A 21,877-nucleotide genomic window follows, 5' to 3' on the forward strand; every position below is an offset into this window, starting at 1 on the left:
TAAAGAGAGGGGGTGGGGGAGGGCAGAGGTAGAGAATCTCAAGCAGAGACTGACTTGGTGCTTGATCTCATGACCCTCACGCTATGACTGGATCTGAAGTCAAGAGTTGGACACAGCTGGGGCGTCTGGGTAGCTCAGTGGGTTAAAGCCTCTGCCTTCGGCTTGGGTCATGATCTCAGGTCCTGGGATCGAGCCCCATATCCGGCTCTCTGCTCGGCGGGAGCCTGCTTCCCTTCCTCTCTCTCTACCTGCTTTGATCTCTCTTTCTGTTAAATAAATATATAAAATCTTAAAAAAAAAAAAAAGAGTTGGACACAACTGACTGAGCCCTCCAGGCACCCCAAAGATTTGCTTCTTATTACACCCTTTCTCGGGAGCTACTGAAGAATGTACCAAAGATGGAGGATTAACCAAGTAAATGGAAGACCTGGGCAAGGAAGTGGGAACCAGAACCGTAGAGGTATGAAGAATGAATGCCTAAGATGGATGTTCTTAGAAAAATCCCAAGACAACGCCTGAGCGGGAAAGCAGTTCAGATGGAAGTGAACGGAGGGATTCAGGAAGGATGTTTGGGGAAAGGGGGAAAAAATGGAAGAGGGAATGTAAATGCCAAGAATCGTAGATTGCCTAGAGCGGAAGTCTCCCGCTGAAGGCAGCGCTTTTGGGAGTGCATAGACGCGTAAACAATGAATCGCCGGGGGAGAGTTCAAAGGATTGAGAGTTCAGAAACTCCGGGGGCACAGTTTTAGGGAGCCCCACAAGGTTTTCAGAGTGAAGATCAGAGAAAAAGCCCCTGGTGCTCTGACAGAGGGAAGGAGAAAGTAACCATTTTAAAATAAGCTCGGGACACTTACAACAGCTTGCCCTCGAGTAGACTGTTCTGCCAAAGTCTAACCAACCGACTTGGGGAAGGGAACCACCCAACTCTAGCTCCTCCAGTTTTCCTGTCTTACCTAAAGGAGTCAGAGGGGAAGCTGAGAAGCACTTACAATTGTTACAACCCAGGCACACAGGCTCACTAAAATACTTAGATGTGATTATGGGATTATAGAAGCTTTCTCCCCCATTCCCTAAACACACATGCCCTACCACCATGCCAGTCAGGCTCTTGTGCAGTAACAGTGCGTTACTACTAAAAGAACTACAATGCTCATAGTCTACTTTTAAAAGAAGAGCAACAAGGAGTACAAAAACAAGGACACTTGAAAAATGTTAGCTTCTGATATGTAGCTCCAACAAACAGTAATCACGGGCTGATTTCTAGCCAGATAAACGTAAAACCCTATCCCTTTTACTCAGTATATCATGCCCACTTGTGACAAAAACAAACCTACAGGATGTGCTAAAAAGAAAAAAAAGAACAGTTGGAAGAGACAATAGAAAGTATTGAAACTGGATTCATATATGCCAGAAATTTTGGAATTATCAGACTGGGTATTTAAAATAGCTATGATGAGGGACGCCTGGGTGGCTCAGTTGGTTAAGTGGCTGCCTTCGGCTCAGGTCATGATCCCAGCGTCCTGGGGCTCCTTGCTCGGCGGGGAGCCTGCTTCTCCCTCTGCCTCTGCCTGCCACTCTGTCTGCCTGTGCTCACTCTCTCTAACAAATAAATAAATTTTTTAAAAAATCTTAAAATAGCTATGGTGAATATGCTAAGGACTTTGATGGGAAAATGGCTAACATGCAAGAACACCGGGGAAATGTAGGCATAGAGAGGGAACTGACAGACTCAAAAGGAAACGCTATAGAGGGCCACCTCGGTGCCTCGGTTGGTTAAATGTCTATCCTCGGCTCAGGTCATGATCGTGGGGTCCTGAGATCGAGCCCTGCATTGGGCTCCCTCCATTGAGTCTGCTTCTCCCCCTCTCTCTGCCTCCCCCAGCTTGTGTGTGCACTCTTTCTCTCTCAAATAAATAAAATCTTTTTTTTTTAAATCTCTTAAAAAAAAAGAAAAGGCTGCATACTTTATGATTCCAACTCTATAACATTGTGAAAAGGCAAAATTGAAGATAGTAAAAAGATTGGGGGAAGGTAGGGAGGGATAAGTAAGTGGGGCACGGGGTTTTTATGGTAACAGAACTATTCTGCATTTAATGGACAGTGGATATATGTCATTATGCATTCATCAAAACCCATAGAAAGTACAACACAAAGAGTGAACCCTAGTGCAAACTAAAGACTTCAATTAGTAACAGTCAGTGAATCCCAGTTCATTAATTGCAACAAATGTACCACAGTTATTCAAGATTTTAATAGGAGAGGGAGGACACATGGGGATTCTACTTTCCGCTCAGTTTTTCCGTAAACCTAAAACTGATCTAAAAGCTAGAGCCTAGGGGCACCTGGGTAGCCTGGGGGGTAAGCGTCTGCCTTGGGCTCAGGTCATGATCTCAAGATCCTGGGATCGAGCCCTGCATCGGGCTCTCTGCTCAGCAGGGAGCCTGCTTCCCCTCTCTCTCTGCCTACTTGTGATCTCTCTCATCCTGTCAAATAAATAAATAAAATCTTTAAAAAAACTCTTAAAAACTCGAGTCTAATTTAAAAATATATTAGGTTATTACTAACTTTAGCTACAATAACAACAAATAAGTTGTATAAGAAAATGTAAATATATTGATATTTATATTATCATAATAGTGGAAACTTACAGAATGTGACTTTAACCAGAAATTATTATGTAGTTTTTGAGAGAGTAGTAGAAGGGGAGTGTCGCAGCCCTGATATCCTCATGTCTCATAATAGAAAGTGGGTAACAGGAGTCAACGTCCATGCTCCTATCTGAAGGCATTTCCTTCCCTTGGGTACCCAATTCCATCTCCCCACGTCTCCTGCATCATCAGATTTTGCTGTCCAACAGGATCTTTCCTGTCAACAAACAGATAAACCCTTAGGTCTTCTGTCTTAACATGCACACACAGCCCCGTGCTTCTTGATTCTAATTGTCCAGCCCCTGCCGTTCATTTCTTTGCTTCCTTTTATATCAGAACTGACGTTTTCTGTACTCCCTTGTCTCCAGTTCCTGTCCATTTTCTATTTTACATCCACTCTATACAGAATTTTACAGCTACCATTCTACTTAATTTGCTCTTGTCATATTGATGGTGACTTTCATGTTGCTATATCGAGTGGTCAATTACCGTCTTAGCTCCCAGCCTCTTTTTGGTACAATTGATTACTTCCTCCTCGATAGGTTTCCTTCACTTGGTTTTAAGGACACCACTTTTTAAGTTTTCCTTCTGTGTTACTGGTAGCTTCTTTTCAGTCTTTGCTGTTTCTTCCACTTCTCCCTGACTTAATGCCAAAATGCCCCCGTATCTCAGTCTTAAGTCCTCTGCTGTTGTTTCTCTACCCTGAGCCCCTGGGTTATCTTTTCAGGTATCAAGGCTTTAAATACCATCTGTAAATTGATGATTTTCCAATATATATATCCCAACCCAAGCTTCTATGAACTTGTATATCCAGTTGGTGACTTGACATTTTCATTTATCGTCCAGTAGACATCTCAAGCTTAACATACCCAAAACTAAGCTACTGATCTTCCCCCTGAAAAATACTCTGGAGCTAGAACGTTTCCTAATTCAGTTAATGGCAACTCCATTTTTCCACTAGTAGTTGCTTAGGCCAAAAACCATGGAATTATCCTTGACTTCTGCTCTGTCACACCCCACATCTGATCTGTATAATATAGAAAAATAAAGACCGAAGGGCACCTGGGTGGCTCAGTGGGTTAAAGCCTCTGCCTTCGGCTCAGGTGATGGTCTCAGGGTCCTGGGATCGAGCCCCGAATCGGGTTCTCTCTGCTCAGCAGGGAGCCTGCTTCCCCCTCTCTCTCTGCCTGCCTCTCTACTTGTGATCTCTCTCTGTCAAATAAATAAATAAAATCTTTAAAAAAAAAGAAAAAGAAAGACCGACATACTTACCATTTCTCACCACCTCCTTGTCATCCTCTCTTGGCTGGATTACTGCTGTAACCTCCATACTGCTGTCCTAGGCCCTCTAAAATGTAAACAGAGCAATTAGGGTGATCCTTTTAGAAGTTCAATCATGGTACCTATTTGCTTCCCATTTCACTACAGTGGACAAACTACTTAATTCTCTGTGACTTAGTTGCTTCATTTGTAAAATAAGAACAAATAACACCTCCCTGCAGAGACTGTGGGATTCAGTGAGATAATACATAGGAAGCACGCACTTAACCCGAACCTGAGGCAGTACTGTTAACTGCCGTTCTTACTACTTTTATTTCCCAGTGCGCCCTCCATGTCAGGAGCCTACTTTTTCCTCCTCATCATGCCTTCAGGGCTTGAGGTGAGAGGGATCTGTAGGAATGTTTGGATTCTGAGTGCCTGGCTCATTGCTGTCAAGCACAGTCCTCAGTCCATTAGTACCAGAGAATAGCATGTCCAAAATTACTGTTCATTTAACCAAAGGAAATTCCATCCCTGACTTTGCAGTTTTTACAAGCAACGTAGTGCTGGGTTTCCTACGCTAACTAGTAATTGCTTCGTCAGTAGAAAGTGTTCTTATATGTGCCACAGTTTCTCTCTTTTGAAGCATTTGTTCCCTAAAGGATAATGAAGGGAGGCAGCTTTCCACGTATTTTTTGATTGAGCCTTTTATCTGATGTCTTATCCTGACCCCTTTTTGGTTTGTTTTTATGAAATTTGTGACATGTAATTTGGGGCGTTCCCCCCTTCATATAAGCCTTATCTCTCTGGAACTATTGCTTCCTGGAAGACTCTTAAATATTTCATGTTCCCACTCATCTTTTCTGTCGTGCCTTGCTAGCGAACTGAGAAAAGGGAAGATTTAACTGTAAGATTTGTTCATGACAGTGCTGGGGGCGCCTTCTAAGCCTCACTCTGCCAGTGAAGTGCTGTGTAAGCCCCTGGGCTTTCACTGACCCTTCTGCTTGAATTCTGGGAGAAGAGCCCAGCTAAAGGAGAGGAGAGCCAGTTTCTGGAGTCCGAGGGTATGAAGAATATAAGAAAAGTTGCGTGGGGACCTAACCCACTAACTGGAAGAGGGACTAGGACAAATGAGCCTTGTTCTGTTCAGTGATGCAGCCACGACACAGGACCCTAACTAAGCCTGAGTAGCCTATGCCCCAGGGGCTTGGAAGGTGGGGGCTGGGACCCGTGAAAGAGGGAGGAGAGACGCCTGAGAATCTGGTGGGGGAAAAACACAAAGGAACAAGAAAAACATTCACTTGGCTGGAGCCTCTGCGCTGGTTCTAGTGTCCGCTTGCAGACAGGCACGGTGGAAGTCAGAATTAACATGAAACACAACTCCAGGGGCTTAGATGCTTCCTACGTCAGAAAGCCAATCAGAAAGTAATACGATGTTGTATGTCAGCTACAGCTCAGTAAACTGGGGGTGCAGGAAGCTGGAACAATTTGGGGCTGTGGTGATCGGGTAGAACAGAAAGGAGTCTTACATGCAGATTCTTCAGGGAGCAACTAGACCAGACCCCCCACCCTGCCCCTGCCGCCGCCCCCATGACCTGGGATTATTCGAGGGTCTGAAAGAGATGCTAGTAGCTTTTGAAACAGCCCTGGTGGATGCGGTGTTGTTATCCTGCACCCCCTTAACTTCCACTGTGATGCGTCTCTGAAGACGTGCCTGTATCCAAAAGTCTGACATCTCAGTTTTAATGTAGGCATCTATGGGACAGTAAAGAATGGAGCAGGTTTCAGAAACTGCAGAGAAAGAGACAGGCAAAAATACATGCATTCTCTGAGTTTCAGAGGGAATGCTGCTTTTAGAAGTCGATCAGTCATCTTATAACCAAGGAAGAATCCCTTAGGTCTGTGGGCTTTAGGATTCATCATTCAGAAGCTTTATTTTTGCTCGGAGAGACTACTCGGTGACTGTCTTCCCAGTAACCATCTGTAGTTTCTCACCATACTTTCTCAAGTTCAGCAATTATCGAACTTTGGCTCATGGAGACCGTCTTTACTTTCGATTGGCACAAATAGTTCCCAGCTTTTCTGCTTTTGCAGTATTGAAACAAACATCCTGGTATTTAAAGAGTGTGTTTTTATGTGTGTTAGCAGTAAATTTTTAGCATTAAGTTACTGGCTTAATTTGTTCAGTTTCGTTCTTGAAGTATAACTTACAGAAAAATTACACAAATCATAGCTCTGTAAATGATACAACCTGGGACGTCTGGGTGGCTCAGTTGGTTTGGTGTCTGCCTTCAGCTCAGGTCATGATCCCAGGGTCCTGGGATTGAGTCCCTTGCCAGGCTCCTTGCTCAGCGGGGAGCCTGCTTCTCCCTCTGCCTGCTGCTCCCCCTGCTTGTGCTTGCCCTCTCTCTGTCTCTGATAAATAAATAAATAAATAAATAAATAAATATCCTTTTAAGAAAAAATGAGTACACCTTCACAATTGGTACCCATATAAAGACTGAAAATTTCCAGCACCCTGGAAGCCTCTTTCATCTCCTTCCCAATCACAACCATCTCCCTCCTCCCCAGAGTAAACAGTATTCTGATTTCTAACATCCTGAAGTTGTTTTGCCATTTTACAAACTTTGAAGTATTTTAAATGGAGACATGTATGTCATTTTTAGGGGCCTGGCTTTTATCCCCCTCCTCATTATGTGTTGGTATTCATCTATGCTATTATCATAGCAGTAGTTCATTTTTCTTAATTGCTATTCAGTATCATTATATACCACATTTATTTATTTATTCATTCTAATTGCATTGCTTGCAATGCCATCTTTATCATTAACCAAGTATCTGTATACAAGGGTCTGTTTCTAGGTTCTTTATTCTGTTTCATTGATTTGTTTGTCCATACTTATACCAAAGCTTTTCTGTCTTCAGTCTAACTTAATTATTATCTTTATATATGTAATAATATATATTAAAATATATTATAAGAATTATAACTATATGTGTGTATATGTATGAAGATATATAATTGGCTTATTATAGCTGTATAACAATACGTCTTAATATCTAGTAGAGTAAGTCCTCCACTTTGTTCTTTTTAAGATTACTTTGATTATTCTTGGCCCTGTGCATTTCCATATAACTTTTGCAATCAGCTTAAAATCACCCCTGCCCCCCTGCCCAAAACAGTGTGCTAGAATTGGGGCACCTGGGTGGCTGAGTGGGTTAAAACCTCTGCCTTCGGCTCAAGTCATGATCCCAGAATCCTGAGATCGAGCCCCGCATTGGGCTCTCTGCTCAGCAGGGAGCCTGCTTCCCCCTCTCTATCTGCCTGTCTCTCTACCTACTTGTGATCTCTGTCAAATAAGTAAATAAATAAAATCTTTTTAAAAAAATGTATGCTAGAATTTTGATTGGAATTCCTTTGTTGAGGAGAATGAACATCCCTACTATATTGAATCTTTTAACCCCTGTAAGTGGTCTCTCTATTTATTTGGTCTTTAATTTCTCTCAATAATGTTTTATAGTTTTCTGTGTAAAGATCTTATACATCTTGTGTTAGATTTATTCTTAGGTATCTGGTGGGGGGTTTTCGATGTTGTAAATGGTGTTATTTTTTAAAGTTACTTCCTTATTATCGCTTGTATTAAAACATAATTTTAAGGATGCCTGGGTGGCTCAGCAGGTTAAGCGGCTGCCTTTGGCTCAGGTCATGATCCTAGGGTCCTGGGACCAAGTCCCACATCTGGCTCCCTGCTCAGCAGGGAACCTGCTTCTCCTTCTGCCTGCCACTCCCCCTGCTTTTGCACACGCTCTCTCTCTCTGAGTTAAAAACAAATAAAATATTTAAAATAAAATAAAGTAACCTAATTTTATATACTAAAAAGGGTAGGGCACCTGGGTGGCTCAGTTGGTTAAACAACTGCCTTCAGCTCAGGTCATGATCCCAAAGTCCCTGTATCAAGTTCCACATGAGGCTCCCAGCTCCACAGGGAGTCTGCTTCTCCCTCTGACCTTTTCCCCTTTCATGCTCTCTCTCTCAAATAAATAAAATCCTTTTTTTTTTTAAAGATTTATTTATTTTTTTATTTATTTGACAGACAGACAGGGAGAGAGGGAACAGAAGCAGAGGGAGTGGGAGAGGGAGAAGCAGGTTTCCCTCTGAGCACGGACCCCCAATGTGGGACTCGATCCCAGGACCCTGGGATCATGACCTCAGTCGAAGGCAGACACTTAATGACTGAGCCACCCAGGTGCCCCTCAAATAAATAATTTTTTTTTTAAAAAAAGGGTAAGTTTTTAATTATAAGATTTTATGAGGTTAAAAGTATATAACTTTATATATCATTTCATATCTAATATTCAAATTATTATGAGAATATAGAGGACATTAAGAAAAGTAAATTGGCAGGGGGCACCTAGGTGGGTGAGTTAGGTAAGACTTTGGCTCAGGTCATGATCCCAGGCTCATGGGATCAAGCCCTGCATCAGGCTCCCTGCTCAGCAGGGAAACAGCTTCTCCCACTTGTCTCTGCTCGTGCTTTCTCTTGCTATCGCTATCACTATTTCTCTCTCTCTCTCTCTCTCTGTTTCAGATAAATAAAATCTTTAACAAAAAAAAAAAAAAAGAAAGAAAGAAAAAAAACCAGAAAGAAAAGTAAATTTGGAATAAATCTAAGATTTGTAATGGTGAAGATTTCAAAAGGATATCAGGAGAAGTCTGTTCCTGAATTGTGTGAATTCTCTGTTGGTTGCTTGAGAGAGATGGCCCAGGGCTTGCTTTCTCTCTCAGCTAAAATGATTGGGGCTTGGAATGTTAGGATGCTTTTTTTCTACTTCAGATACTCTGAGGCCTCTCCCAGCCAACCCACATTTAGGAGCACACAGGCAAATGTACAACAGTTGAGACCAGAGTGAATGGGAATTTCACTCAGTCCTTCAATGCTAACTGTTTTTAAACTAACAGGTTTCCCTCCCATTCTAAAACTCACTGAGAATGAAGCAGTAAATCCATCCACCATCAGGCATTGCAAGTATCGTGAAGTGATGATGACACTGTTTCCTTAAATTCACAGTTGGCTTTTTTTTTTTTTTTTCCAGGTCTATAAAGGAGAATTTCAGCTCCCTGAATTTCTTAAAGAAAAACCTCAGGTACAGTATCTGCTTCTGTTCTTAATGTGATAGATGGGCTCTTGTGTCAGAGGGATCTTTTTAAAGAGTGCTGTGCTGGTGGTAAAAATTGGCCTCTGGTAACTGTTAGTTTTAACAGTACTTTAACACAGCCTTAATTTGAGAGAGCTCAGTGTCAGTGTCTTCCAGAATTAGGGAACTACTTTATTGATAACTAAAATCTGATTGCTGGAGGTGACTTATAAACCATACAGTATTCCACATATAAGAAGCCTGGCAAGCAGGCTCCAAGATGGAGGAGGAATAGGAGACCTAAATTTCATCTGGTCCCAAGAATTCAGCTAGAGAGTTATCAAGCCGTTCTGAACACCTATGAAGTCAACAGGAGATTTAAGAAAAGAATAGCAGCAACTCTATGAACAGATAAATGACCACTTTCTGGAAGTCATAATCTGTCCCTTCATTGTATTTAATGTGTGTGTGTGTGTGTGTGTGTGTGTGTGTGTGTGTGTATGTTTTTCTTTCTTTAAAATTTTAGGATGCAGATTCTTCCAACAGACCAAAATATACCCTCAATCTAGTATATGGCTTTGTTCTATTAATCTGACTGATCATATTCTCCCCTTTTTTTTAATCTTTCTTCTTTCTTTTTTCAATCAACTTCTTACCAATTCCTTTTTTAAAATCTTTTCTAATTTTCATTTTTACAGTCCTATTCCATCCCTTCATTGTATTTACCCTTATTTTTCTATATATCTAAGTTTTCCTTTATTTAAAATTTTGGGAGGCAGTTTCTTCTAACAGACCAAAATAATTCAAAAGCTAATGGGTGGCTCTGTCCTATTGACCAGCCAGATCATATTCTTTTTTTTTTTTTACCCCCTGGTTCCAGATCTCTTCTGATTTGTTTAGTGTATATTTTTCTAGGTCACTGTTACCCTTGTAGCATTTTGTTCTCTTGTTCATCTGTTCTTCCCTGGACAAAATGACAAAAAGGAAAAACTCACTTCAGGGGGAAAAAAAACAGTATTGACTGCCAAGGAGCTAATTAACATGGACATTAATAAGATGTCGGAACTAGAGTTCAGAATAACAATTATAAAGATACTAGTTGGGCTTGAAAAAAGCATAGAAGATACTAGAGAATCCCTTCCTGGATAAATAAAACTAACCAAGTCGAAATAAAAAAGGCTATTAATGAGGTGCAATAAAAAATGGAGGCTCCAACTACTAGGATAAATGAGGCAGAAAAGAGAATTAGTGATCTAGAAGACCAAATGATGGAGAATAAAGAAGCTGAGAAAAAGAGAGAAAAACAACTATTGGATCACAAGGAGAGAATAGAGAGATAAGTGAGATTAGAGAGGTAAGTGATACCATAAAGTGAAACAATATTAGAATTGGGAAGAAGAGAGGGGGCAGAAGATATATTAGAGCAAATTATAGCAAAGAACCTCCCTAATTTGGGGGAGGAAACAGCCATCAAAATCCAAGAGGCACAGAGAATCCCTTCAAAATGAATAAAAATAGGTCAGTACCCCAACATATATTAGTGCAACTTACAAATCTCAGAGACAGAGAAAATCCTGAAAGCAGTTTGGGACAAGGGGTTTGAAACCTACAAGAGGAGAAACATTAGATTGGCAGCAGACCTATCCACAAAGACCTGGCAGGCCAGAAAGGACTGGCATGATATATTCAGGGTAGTAAATGAGAAGAACATTTAGCTAAAACTACTATATCCAGCCAGGTGGTCATTGAAAATAGAAGGAGAGATAAAAAGCTTCCAGGACAAACAGAAACTAAAAGAGTTTGTGATCACCAAACCAGCCCCACAAGAAATACTGAAAGTGGTCCTCTATGCAAAGAGAAAGCCCAAAAGTAACATAGACCAGGAAGGAACAGAGACAGTATACCTTAACAGTCACCTTACAGGCAATACAGGGTACTAAATTCATATCTTTCAATAGTTACTCTGAATGTAAATGGGCTAAATTCCCCAAGACACAGGATATCAGATTGGATAAAATAGCAAGACCCATCATTACACTGTCTGCAAAAGGCTCATTTTAGATCCAGAGACACCTCCAGATTCAAAATAAGGGGGTAGAAAACCATTTATCATAGTAATGGACATAAAAAGAAAGCTGGGGGTGGCAATCAAATTAGATTTTAAACCAAACACTGTAATAAGAGATGAGGAAGGACACTATATCATACTTAAAGGTTCTATCCAACAAGAAGATCTAACAGTTGTAAATATTTATGCACCTAACATGGGAGCAGCCAATTATATAAGCCAATTAATAACAAAGAAACACATCAATAATAATACAATAATAGTAGGCACTTTAACACCCCCCCCCCACTCACTGAAATGGACAGATCATCTAAGCAAAAGATTAACAAGGAAATAAGGGCTTTGAATGACACACTGGACCAGATGGACTTCACAGATACATTCAGAATATTCCATCTCAAAGCAACAGAAAACACATTCTTCTCTAGTGCACATGGAACATTCTCCAGAATAGATCACATCCTGGGCCACAAATCAGGTCTCAACTGGTACCACAAAATGGGGATCATTCCCTGCATATTTTCAGACCATAGTGCTTCAAAACTAGAATTCAATCACAAAAGGAAAGTTGGAAAGAACTCAAGTACGTGGAGGTTAAAAAGCATCCTACTAAAGAATTAATGGCTCAACCAGGAAATTAAAGAATTTTAAAAATTCATGGAAACAAATGAAAATGAAAGCACAACTGTTCAAAGTCTTTGGGATGCAGCAAAGGCGGTCCTGAGAGGAAAGGATATAGCAATACAAGCCTTTCTCAAGAAACAAGAAAGGTCTCAAGTACACAACCTAACCCTACACCTAAAGGAGCTGGATAAAGAGAGCCGAAACCCACCAGGGGAAGAGAAATAATAAAGATCAGAGTAGAAATCAATGAAATAGGAACCAAAAGAACAGTAGAACAGATTAACAAAACTGGGAGCTGGTTCTTTGAAAGGATTAATAAGATTGATAAACCGCTGGCCAGACTTATCAAAAAGAAAAGAGAGAGAACCCAAATTAATAAAATCATGAATGAAAGAGGAGAGATCACAACCAATACCAAGAAATGCAAACAATTATGAGAACATATTATGAGCCAGTGTACACCAGCAAATTTGACAATCTGGAAGAATTGTGTGCATTTCTAGAGATATATAAATGACCAAAACTGAACCAGGAAGAACAGACCCATCACCAGTAAGGAGATTGAAGCAGTCATCAAAAATCTCCCAAGAAACAAGAGCCCAGGGCCAGATGGCTTCCCAGGGAATTCTACCAAACATTTAAAGAAGAATTATACCTATTCCTGAGAAGGAACACTTCCAAACTCATTTTGAGGCCAGCATTATCTTGATCCCAAAACCGGACAAAGACTCCATCAAAAAGGAGAATTACAGACCAATACCCCTGATAAACATGGATGCAAAAATTGTCACCAAAATACTAGCTAATAGGATCTAACAGCACATTAATAGAATTATTCACTACAACCAAGTGGGATTTATTCCTGAGCTGCAAGGTTGGTTCAGCATCTGCAAATCAATCAGTGTTATACACTACATTAATAAAAGAAAGAACAAGAACCATATGATACTCTCAATAGATGCTGAAAAAGCATTTGAAAGAGTACACCATCCTTTCTTGATCAAAACTCTTCACAGTGTAGGGATAGAGGGTACATACCTCAATATCATCAAAGTCATCTATGAAAAAGCCACAGCGAATATCATTCTCAGTGGGAGAAAACTGAGAGCTTTCCCCTAGGGTCAGGAAGACCAAAGGAATGTCCACTATCACCACTGCTATTCAATATTGTGCTAGAAGACCTAGCCTCAGCAATCAGACAACAAAAAGAAATTAAAGGCCTCTAAATCAGCAAAGAAGAAGTCAAACTCTCACTCTTTGCAGATGATATGATACTTTAAGTGGAAAACCCAAAAGACTCCACCTCAAAACTGCTAGAACTCATACAGGAATTCAGTAAAGTGTCAGGATATAAAATCAATGCACAGAAATCAGTTGCATTTCTATAAACCAACAATGCTACAGAAGAGAGAGAAATTAAGGAGTCAATCCCATTTACAGTTGCACCCAAAACCATAAGATACCTAAGAATAAATCTAACAAAAGAGACAAAGGATCTGTACCCAGAAAACTATAGATTACTCATTAAAGAAATTGAGGAAGGTACAAAGAAATGGAAAAACGTTCCATGCTCATGGTTTGTAAGAACAAATATTGTTAAAATGTCTATACTGCTGATAGCAACCTACATATTAATGCAATCCCTATCAAAATACTTTTGATTTGTTCACATAAATGAAACAAATAATCCTAAAATTTGTATGGAACCAGAAAAGACCCCAAATAGCCAGAAGAAGATTGAAAAAGAAAAGGAAAGCTGGCAACATCACAATTCCGGACTTCAAGCTATATTACAAAGCTGTAATCATCAAGATAGTATGGTATAGACACAAAAATAGATGCATAGATCAATGGAACAGAATAAAGAGCCCAGTAATGGACCCTCAACTCTGTGGTCAACTAATCTTCAACAAAGCAGGAAAGAATGTTCAATGGAATAAAGGTTTCTTTACCAAATGGTGTTGGGAATATTGGACAGCCACATGCAGAAGACTGAAACTGGACCATTTCTTATACCACACGCAAAAATAGACTCAAAATGGATGAAAGACCTCAATGTGAGACCGGAATCCATCAGAATTCTTGAGGAGAACACAAGCAGCAACCTCTTCAACCTATCACAGCAAATTTTTCCTAGAAACATTGCCAAAGGCAAGGGAATCAAGGGCAAAATGAAATATTGGTACTTCATCAAGATAAAAAGCTTTTGCACAGCAAGGAGAACAGTTGACAGAACCAAAAGACAGCCAACAGAATGGGAGAAGATATTTGCAAATGACATATCAGATAAAGGGCTAGTATCCAAAATCTATAAAGAACTTATCAAATTCAAATAATCTAAGAAATGGGCAGAAGATACTAACAGACATTTCTGCAAAGAAGACATCCAAATGGCCAACAGACACATGAAAAAGTGCTCAACATCACTTGGCATCAGGGAAATACAAATCAAAACCTCAGTGAGATCCCACCTCACACCAGTCAGAATGGCTGAAATTAACAAGTCAGAAAATGACAGATGTTGGCAAGGATGTGGAGAAAGGGGAACCCTCCTCCACTGTTGGTGGGAATGCAAGCAGGTGCAGCCACTCTGGACAACAGTAGGGAGGTTCCTCAAAATGTTGAAAATAGAACCACTCTGTGACAATTGCACTACTGGGTATTTACCCCCAAAAATACAAATTAGTGACCCTAAGGGGCACGTGCACCCCAGTGTTTATAGCAGCAATGTCCACAATAGCCAAACTATGGAAAGAGCCTAGATGTCCATTGGCAGATGAATGGATAAAAATGATGTGGTATATATACACAATGGGATATTATGCAGCCATCAAAAAATGAAATCTTGCTTTGCAATGATGTAGATGGAACTAGAGGGTATTATGCTAAGTGAAATAAGTCAATCAGAGAAAGACAATTATATGATTTTGCTTGATATGTGGAATTTGAGAAACAAGGCAGAGGATCATGGGGAAAAAGAGGAAAAAATGAAATGGGATGAAACCAGGGAGGAGACAACCATAAGAGACTCTTAATCTCAGGAAACAAACTGAGGGTTGCTGGAGTGGAGGGGGGTGGAAGGGTTGGGGAGGCTGGTGATGGACATTGGGGAGGGAATGTGCTGCGGTGAGCCTTGTGAATTGTGTAAGACTGATGAATCACAGACCTGTATCCCTGAAACAAATAATACATTATATGTTAATTTTTAAAAATAAAGAAGAAATACTTTTTAAAAAAGGAGAGAAAGATAGCAATACAAAACATTAAACCATAAATGAAGAAGAAGAAAAAAAAAACCCAGAAGCCTGCCTTGGTGAATCTGCTCCAGCCTTTGGATATGTAACTTGAAATAAAACTGTACAGCCATCCGTTGTTCTTATCATATATACATCCATGGCCTTTTAACTTGTCTTATTGGGAGGCTAGGAGACTTGTAAATACATTATATTCATAGCCTTTCTCCCTCCACTGCAAAGCCCCCAAGTTGGGAAAGGACAGTGAAAGTTTGAAAATTGTAATGTTTACTGTTTAAGAGACTAGTTAAAACAGATCTAGAGTTATCCTTGTAATGTCGCATCTTCACTTACTTTGGTTTCAGTATTGTCTCTTGAGTTGATGAGAAACAGGCAGTGTTACGCCGACACTGTGTGCTGAAGTAGCCCAGAATGTCCTGCATTTGAGCCTCATCGGCCATTCCTGTATAGTAGTAGGGAAAATTATTAACTCCTCGAGCCCAGCAGACAACTTCCCTTTCTAGCCTAGTGATAATACATGTTGCCGCCAGGCTGTTGCTATCAGTAATTGGCTTGTAAATAGGAAATGAAGACTCAGCACTGAACTTGGTCTCTAAAATCATTCCAGATAAGGATTGGTGAGGGAGGCATACCTCCTCATAGACTCTGTGAAGTCGTGTTGCCTGAAGCGAGCCTGGACTGAGTGGGCTGGGCCCTGTAGGAGAAGCTGCATCTCATACCAGGGTTGAAGGCTCTGTCTTCTCAGATCCTTGTCCAATAACAGTCAGCCATTAGTAGTTGATATTAGTATTACTTGAGAATTTCATACTACTTCCAAGGCATATTCTTATTAGTGTATGTTCAATTTTAATCCTCCCATTCATTCATTTTATTTATTCAACAAATGTTTACTCAATTTCTATCATGAGTGAGAAGTTGGAATGAGTCCTCAAGAGTCAGAGAGAAAAAAGGTCTTTTTAAGGAACTTCTGATCTCCCTTGAAGACTGATCAATTTTTACAGACAAGGGGGCTCTGGGCCAGGAGCCTGGGCTAGGCATGATGCCCCCAAAACTTGGATGGAGTCATGAATAAGCCATCAGTCACTTGTAGGGTGTGGCAGTTGGAGCCAGAGAATAACCCAAGAGGCAAGTCTTGAAGGAATGTCAAATCCAAAGACTGTTTTGCATAATAAGTTTGAAGGAATCAAGAAAGGAAATTTGAGTCTAAAATTAAAGGGATACCTCTGCTTCACAGCATACACAAAAATCATATCCAGGCCAATTATAAACCTAAACGTTAAAAGGCAAAATAATAAAGTTTTTAGGAGACCACAAAGGAGAATATCTTCGTGACCTTAAGAGGGAAGGATTTCTTAGATCATAAAAAACACTAATTATTAATTTTAAAATGGATAATTTGGCTCCATTAAAATTGATAGTATTTACTTATTAGAAAGCATCATAAAGAGTATAAAAGTATACCTTAAGTGGGATAAAATAATTTGAAACAAAGGATTCATTTGTAGACTATAGAGGATTCCTACAAATCGGTTGGGAAAAAAATTGCGCAAAAGCCTTACTAGGAACTTTAAGCCCCTTACTGTGGTTAGTTTAATGCATCCCACACACAAATACTTAGAAAAAGTCTGTAAAAGACTTTTATTTAACTTGTAATAAATGAGAAAATTGAAACTCATAGAACCCTCAGGTTTCGTATAGCTGAAGTGGCTCACAGAACTCAGCGAAGTGCTGTACTTACAGTTTTATAAAGGACACAAATCAGGATCAGCCAGATGAGGAGACAGGGCTATGAGGGTCTCAGACACAGAGCTGTGCCCATTCCCCACAAATCGGGGTACTTCTCCCCCTCAGCAGCACATCTGTGCATTCACTGAACTGCAGCATCCATAGTTTTTATTGGGATCTAATTACATAGACGTGATTGATTGAATCATTGACGATGTAGTTGAAGTCAATCCTGGTCATCCGCTCCCCCGAGGCTGGGCTGGCTCAGAGTCCCAAGTCTCTAATCACAGGCGTGATCTTTGTATGACCAGCCTCCATCCTGAATTATCTCATCTCGTAGCTTAAACTCAAGTATGATCCAAGCAGCTCCTGAATAATGAAGACATTCCCTCTACCCGGGAAAATCCAAGAATTTAGAGTCTCCCTACCAGGAACTAGAGACAGGCCAGTCACGTTCTTTATTCTATAGTTGTAGCAGACTGAGTTCATTGGAAAATCTGTGATCAGAGCCGACAAGCTACCCCTGATATTTCCACAGGAATAGTCACTTTTCATCCTGACCAACTTCAAGGTCTTTTAAAATATCTTTTGCTTCCTTTGACAGACTGAGGAAGTGGAGTAGCAGAGCCAGAACCTCTTCCATATATGAGGTGAGAGTTGGGGGACATTCTTTGGTCTTTGGGTTTCCCTGCGTAAGCTCTCTTAGGAGGCAGTTTGGCTGGAGTGGAGAACACAGCTCTGGAGTCCGTTGGCCTGAGTTGGAATCTGGGCTCTGTGGCATTGAGCAAATGCCTTCTCTGTGTCTTTGCCTCTCTGCAAAACAAGGACAATATTAGTAAGAGAGTAGTATTAAGAATTGAGCATAATAATGTCTACAAAAAGCTTGGCACCTAGTAAGCATTCAAACAGTGTTAGTTTTTATTTTTAATATGAGGAGGAGTATAAGATACTAAGATATGTTAGCTGAAAGAAATCTGGAGACCATTAATCCCAGTAACCTGTTTGCAGATAAGGAAACTGAGCAGGTTATTTGTCAGAGTGACATCACGGGAAGGTGAAAGCTTCTTCCACCACCCTGTGCTGCTTCTGTGCATGCTGGATGTGCAAGTGTTTTTACAAAAGTATTTTTGGAAATTGGTCAAGTCTGTGCTTGCTGGTTTTAATGTACGATGAGATCTTATGTTGGTAACCTACATTGTTTCTTGTAGGTGGGGGCTACAGTTGGGCTAGGCCAGCCATGCCTGTCAGTCCCCTTTATATCTGAGTATCATCAGGTACATGTCCAGGGACACCAGCCAATTAGTGGAAAAGCTGGTTTCTGAACCCAGACCTCCTGACGTAGCTTCTCAGAGCTCATGTCCTTTTCCCACAATTCCTTAAGATTCTGTTTTGTTCTGAATGATGTGGTAATGCCTTAGATCATTTGGAACTTGAAAAACTTTTTTAAAAAACTGATTTTTTTCTTGTAGTTTTGCTTGCTGTTTTATTTTATTTTATATAATAACAATGTATTGACTGCATACTCTATTCAAGGCATAGAATATCAAGCATTTTATATATGTAATATATAAATGCCATATACAGGGGAGCCTGGGTGGCTCAGTGGTTAAGTGTCTGCCTTCGGCTCAGGTCATAATTTCAGGGTCCTGGAATTGAGCCCCACATCGGGCTCCCTGCTCTATGGGAGGTCTGCATCTCCCTGTCCTGCTCCCCCTGCTTGTGTTCCCTCTCTTGCTATGTCTCTGTGTCAAATAAATAAATAAAATCTTTTTTTTAAATGACATATGTATTATATGATACACTATGTAATATATAATATTATATTCATATATGTACATATATGAGTGAATTCTTTCAAGGTTCAAACCACTCTGGCAAGTAGGTGGTATCATCCCTGTTGTACTGATGAGAAAATGAAGACTGAATGATTTGAGTAAGATTTTTATGACTTGCTAGGTTAATGGATAATAGAATGAAAAAGCAAATGAACACTGCTATGCCATGTCAAAATCATGGAAGACTTTGAGCTAATAATATTAATAGGTTTCAAGATTTATGACTACCTTTTTGCTAAGGAGGAAATGCTAGGTGCTAGACAAATGCTCTGTAGACGTATGTAACAGCAGTAATCACACCTCTTATAGATAACTTCCGTCCATGAAATGCACACACAGGGACCCACGTATTGAATGCTTTACAAGACAGAATACAGTGTCCATGGACTCGGCCTTTGAGTTGCCTCAACAGCATCACTGCACCCCCATATGCTTGTTGCGGCCTCTAGGGGCCACCTGCAGTGAGAGAAGGACCCGGAAGAAGCAAGGAAGGCAACAGAGCATCTCTGGGAGGATAGTGCTTCAGAGGCAGCTGCTCTCGGAACCATCTGTCCTCCTCCCTGTCTACCTGGCTTATGCCAGGACCACAGCTGGGAAGGAGGCAGCATGGTGCAGGGGAGAACAAAGCGTGACTCCGCACTTGTAACCGGATTCTGTTTGTCTGCCCCAGGGAAGACTTCCGCCTTTCAACAGGAGGGAGATTTCTAGGACTGGTTGTCCCCCGTTGAGATGAGCAGAGCACGGCCCGCATCTCCCACTCACTTGCCAGCCTCCTTCCACTGAGAGCATGTGCTGCCTGTGCACATCTGGGCCTTCCCGAGTGATCTGCTTCCCGGTGCAGCGCTCTTGACCCCCATGACGCGCACAGCCGCTGCATAGGAAGCCCAGAGGGAGCGTGTGCTTTCTGTTAACACTGCTCTGGTCCTCATCTTTTCTGGCCAGATTCCAAACTTTTGTTTTAAGGGGAGGGTTTTAAATGGAATTCTCTAAGCAAAATTGGGCAGTTTCATCTTGGAATAGGTTATCTGTACATGTTCTAATGTTTTGTAGAACACTTCCTGTTTAAATGTATTGATGTGGATAATATTAAATATCTTAATTATTTAAATCATTGTATTGTTTTTGAGAAGTTGAGGAATTACCATATACATTTACAACTTAATGACTTTTGTATTTTATTTTTCAAAATAAAAGCTTTAAATGTGTGAAGCATTCTGGTGGTTTACATGTTTTCATTACTGTGACTTCAGAGAAGCAGTAAGACCTTATCAGATGGTGACTGATAAACTGGAGTTTCTTCAGTTGGCTCTATTGCAGATAATTCCTTCTCTGCATCATAGCTTTAATTAAGTTTTTTATTTTAATCCCGGTGTAGTTAACACACAGTGTTATATTAGTTTCAGGTGTACAGTAGGGCGATTTGGTACTTCCCTACGATGCCCAGAGCTCATCGAAAGGGCTCTCCTTAATCTCCGTCACAGTTCATCCATCCCCCACCTCCACCTTTCTCCCCTCCAGTAACCATCAGTTTGTTCTCTAGAGTTAAGAGTCTGATTTTTGGTGTGTCGCTCTCTTTTTTTTCTTCATTCATTTGTTTGTTTCTTAAATTCCACACAGGAGTGGAATTACCTGGTATTTGTCTTTCTCTGACTTTGCTTAGCATTATACTCTCTAGCTCCATCCATGTTGTTGCAAATGGCAGGAGATCATTTTTTATAGTCAGGTAATATTCCATTGTTAGTGTGTGTGTGCCACATCTTCCTTATCCATTCATCAATTGATGGATACTTGGACTATTTCCATAATTTGACTATTGTAAAGAATGCTGCTGTAAACATTTGGGTGCATGTATCCTTTTGAATTAGTGTTTTTGTATTCTTTGGGTAAATACCCAGTAGTGTAATTATTGGGCTCATACTATTTTTTAAATTATTTTTATTAACTTTTTTTTTTAATTTTTTTTTAAAGATTTTTTTTTAATTTATCTGACAGATCACAAGTAGGCAGAGAGGCAGGCAGAGAGAGGCAGGAGGAGGCAGGCTCCCTGCTGAGCAGAGAGCCCGATGCGGGACTCGATCCCAGGACCCTGAGATCACGACCTGAGCCGAAGGCAGAGGCCTTAACCACTGAGCCACCCAGGTGCCCCTATTTTTATTAACTTTTAATGTATTATTTGCCCCAGGGGTATAGGTCTGTGAATCATCGGGCTTACACATTCCACCGGACTCATCATAGCACATACCCTCCCCAATGCCATAACCCAACCACCCTCTCCATAACTCCCCATCCCCCAGCAACCCTTAGTTTGTTTTGTGAGATTAAGAGTCTTACGGTTTGTCTCCCTCCCGATCCCATCTTGTTTCATTCTTTTTTCCTTTCCCTACCCCCCCCAACCCCCGGCCCTGCCTCTCAAATTCCTCATATCCGAGAGATCATATAATTGTCTTTCTCTGATTGACTTATTTCGCTCAGCATAATACCCTTTAGTTCCATCCACGTTGTTGCAAATGGCAAGATTTCATTTCTTTTGATGGCTGCATAGTATTCCATTGTGTGTGTGTGTGTGTGTGTGTGTGTGTGTGTGTGTGTGTGTGAGAGAGAGAGAGAGAGAGAGAGAGAGAGATCTTCTTTTTTGGGTTCATACTACTTTTAACTTTTTGAGGAACCTCCATACTGTTTCCTGCGGTAGCTGCACCAGTTTGCATTCCCACCAACAGTATACGAGGGTTCCTTTTCCTCCACATCCTCCCCAACGCTTGTCATTTCTTGTGTTTTTTATTTTAGCTGTTCTGACAGGTGTGAGGTGAGATCTCATTGTGGTTTTGATTTGCATTCCCCTGATGATGTGTGGTGTTAAGCATCTTTTCACATATCTGTTCGCTATCAATATGTCTTTGGAGAAATGTCTGTTCGTGTCTCCTACCCATTTTTAATTGAATTATTTGTTTTTTGGGTGTTGAGTTGTATCAGTTCTTTATATATTTTGGATACTAACCCTTTGTCAGATATGTCATTTGCAAATACCTGCTTCCATTCTGAGGTTGCCTTTTAGATTCATTGATTGCTTTCTTTGCTGTGCAGAAGTTTTTTATTTTGATGAAGTCCCAATAGTTTATTTTTGCTTTTATTTCCCTTGCTTCATGAGACATATCTTGAAAAATGTTACAGCTGATGTTAGAGAAATTACTGCCTGTGTTCTCTTCTAGGGTTTTTATGGTTTCGGGTCTCACATTTAGGTCTTTAATGCATTTTGAGTTTATTTTTGTGTATTGTGTAAGAAAGTGACTCAGTTTCATTCTTTTGCTTGTGGCTGTCAACTTTTCCCAA

The 21,877-nt window shown here is 40.6% G+C and overlaps 1 protein-coding gene across 1 annotated transcript in view; it reads left to right on the plus strand.

Annotated features, from left to right (window-relative positions):
• Positions 1 to 19,328, plus strand: part of TPST1 (tyrosylprotein sulfotransferase 1) — a 130,712-nt gene extending 111,384 nt beyond the window's left edge. The window contains exons 4-6 of the mRNA XM_032872362.1: positions 9,003 to 9,053; positions 17,320 to 17,365; positions 18,860 to 19,328. Of these exons, the coding sequence (XP_032728253.1) occupies positions 9,003 to 9,053; positions 17,320 to 17,337 (69 nt within the window). The 3' untranslated portion in view covers positions 17,338 to 17,365; positions 18,860 to 19,328. The remainder of the gene's footprint in view (positions 1 to 9,002; positions 9,054 to 17,319; positions 17,366 to 18,859) is intronic.
• The last annotated feature ends 2,549 nt before the right edge of the window (positions 19,329 to 21,877 follow it).

Source organism: Lontra canadensis, unplaced genomic scaffold (genome assembly GCF_010015895.1).
Source record: "Lontra canadensis isolate GAN:19392208 unplaced genomic scaffold, GSC_riverotter_1.0 scaffold45, whole genome shotgun sequence".
Classification (NCBI taxonomy): domain Eukaryota; kingdom Metazoa; phylum Chordata; class Mammalia; order Carnivora; family Mustelidae; genus Lontra; species Lontra canadensis.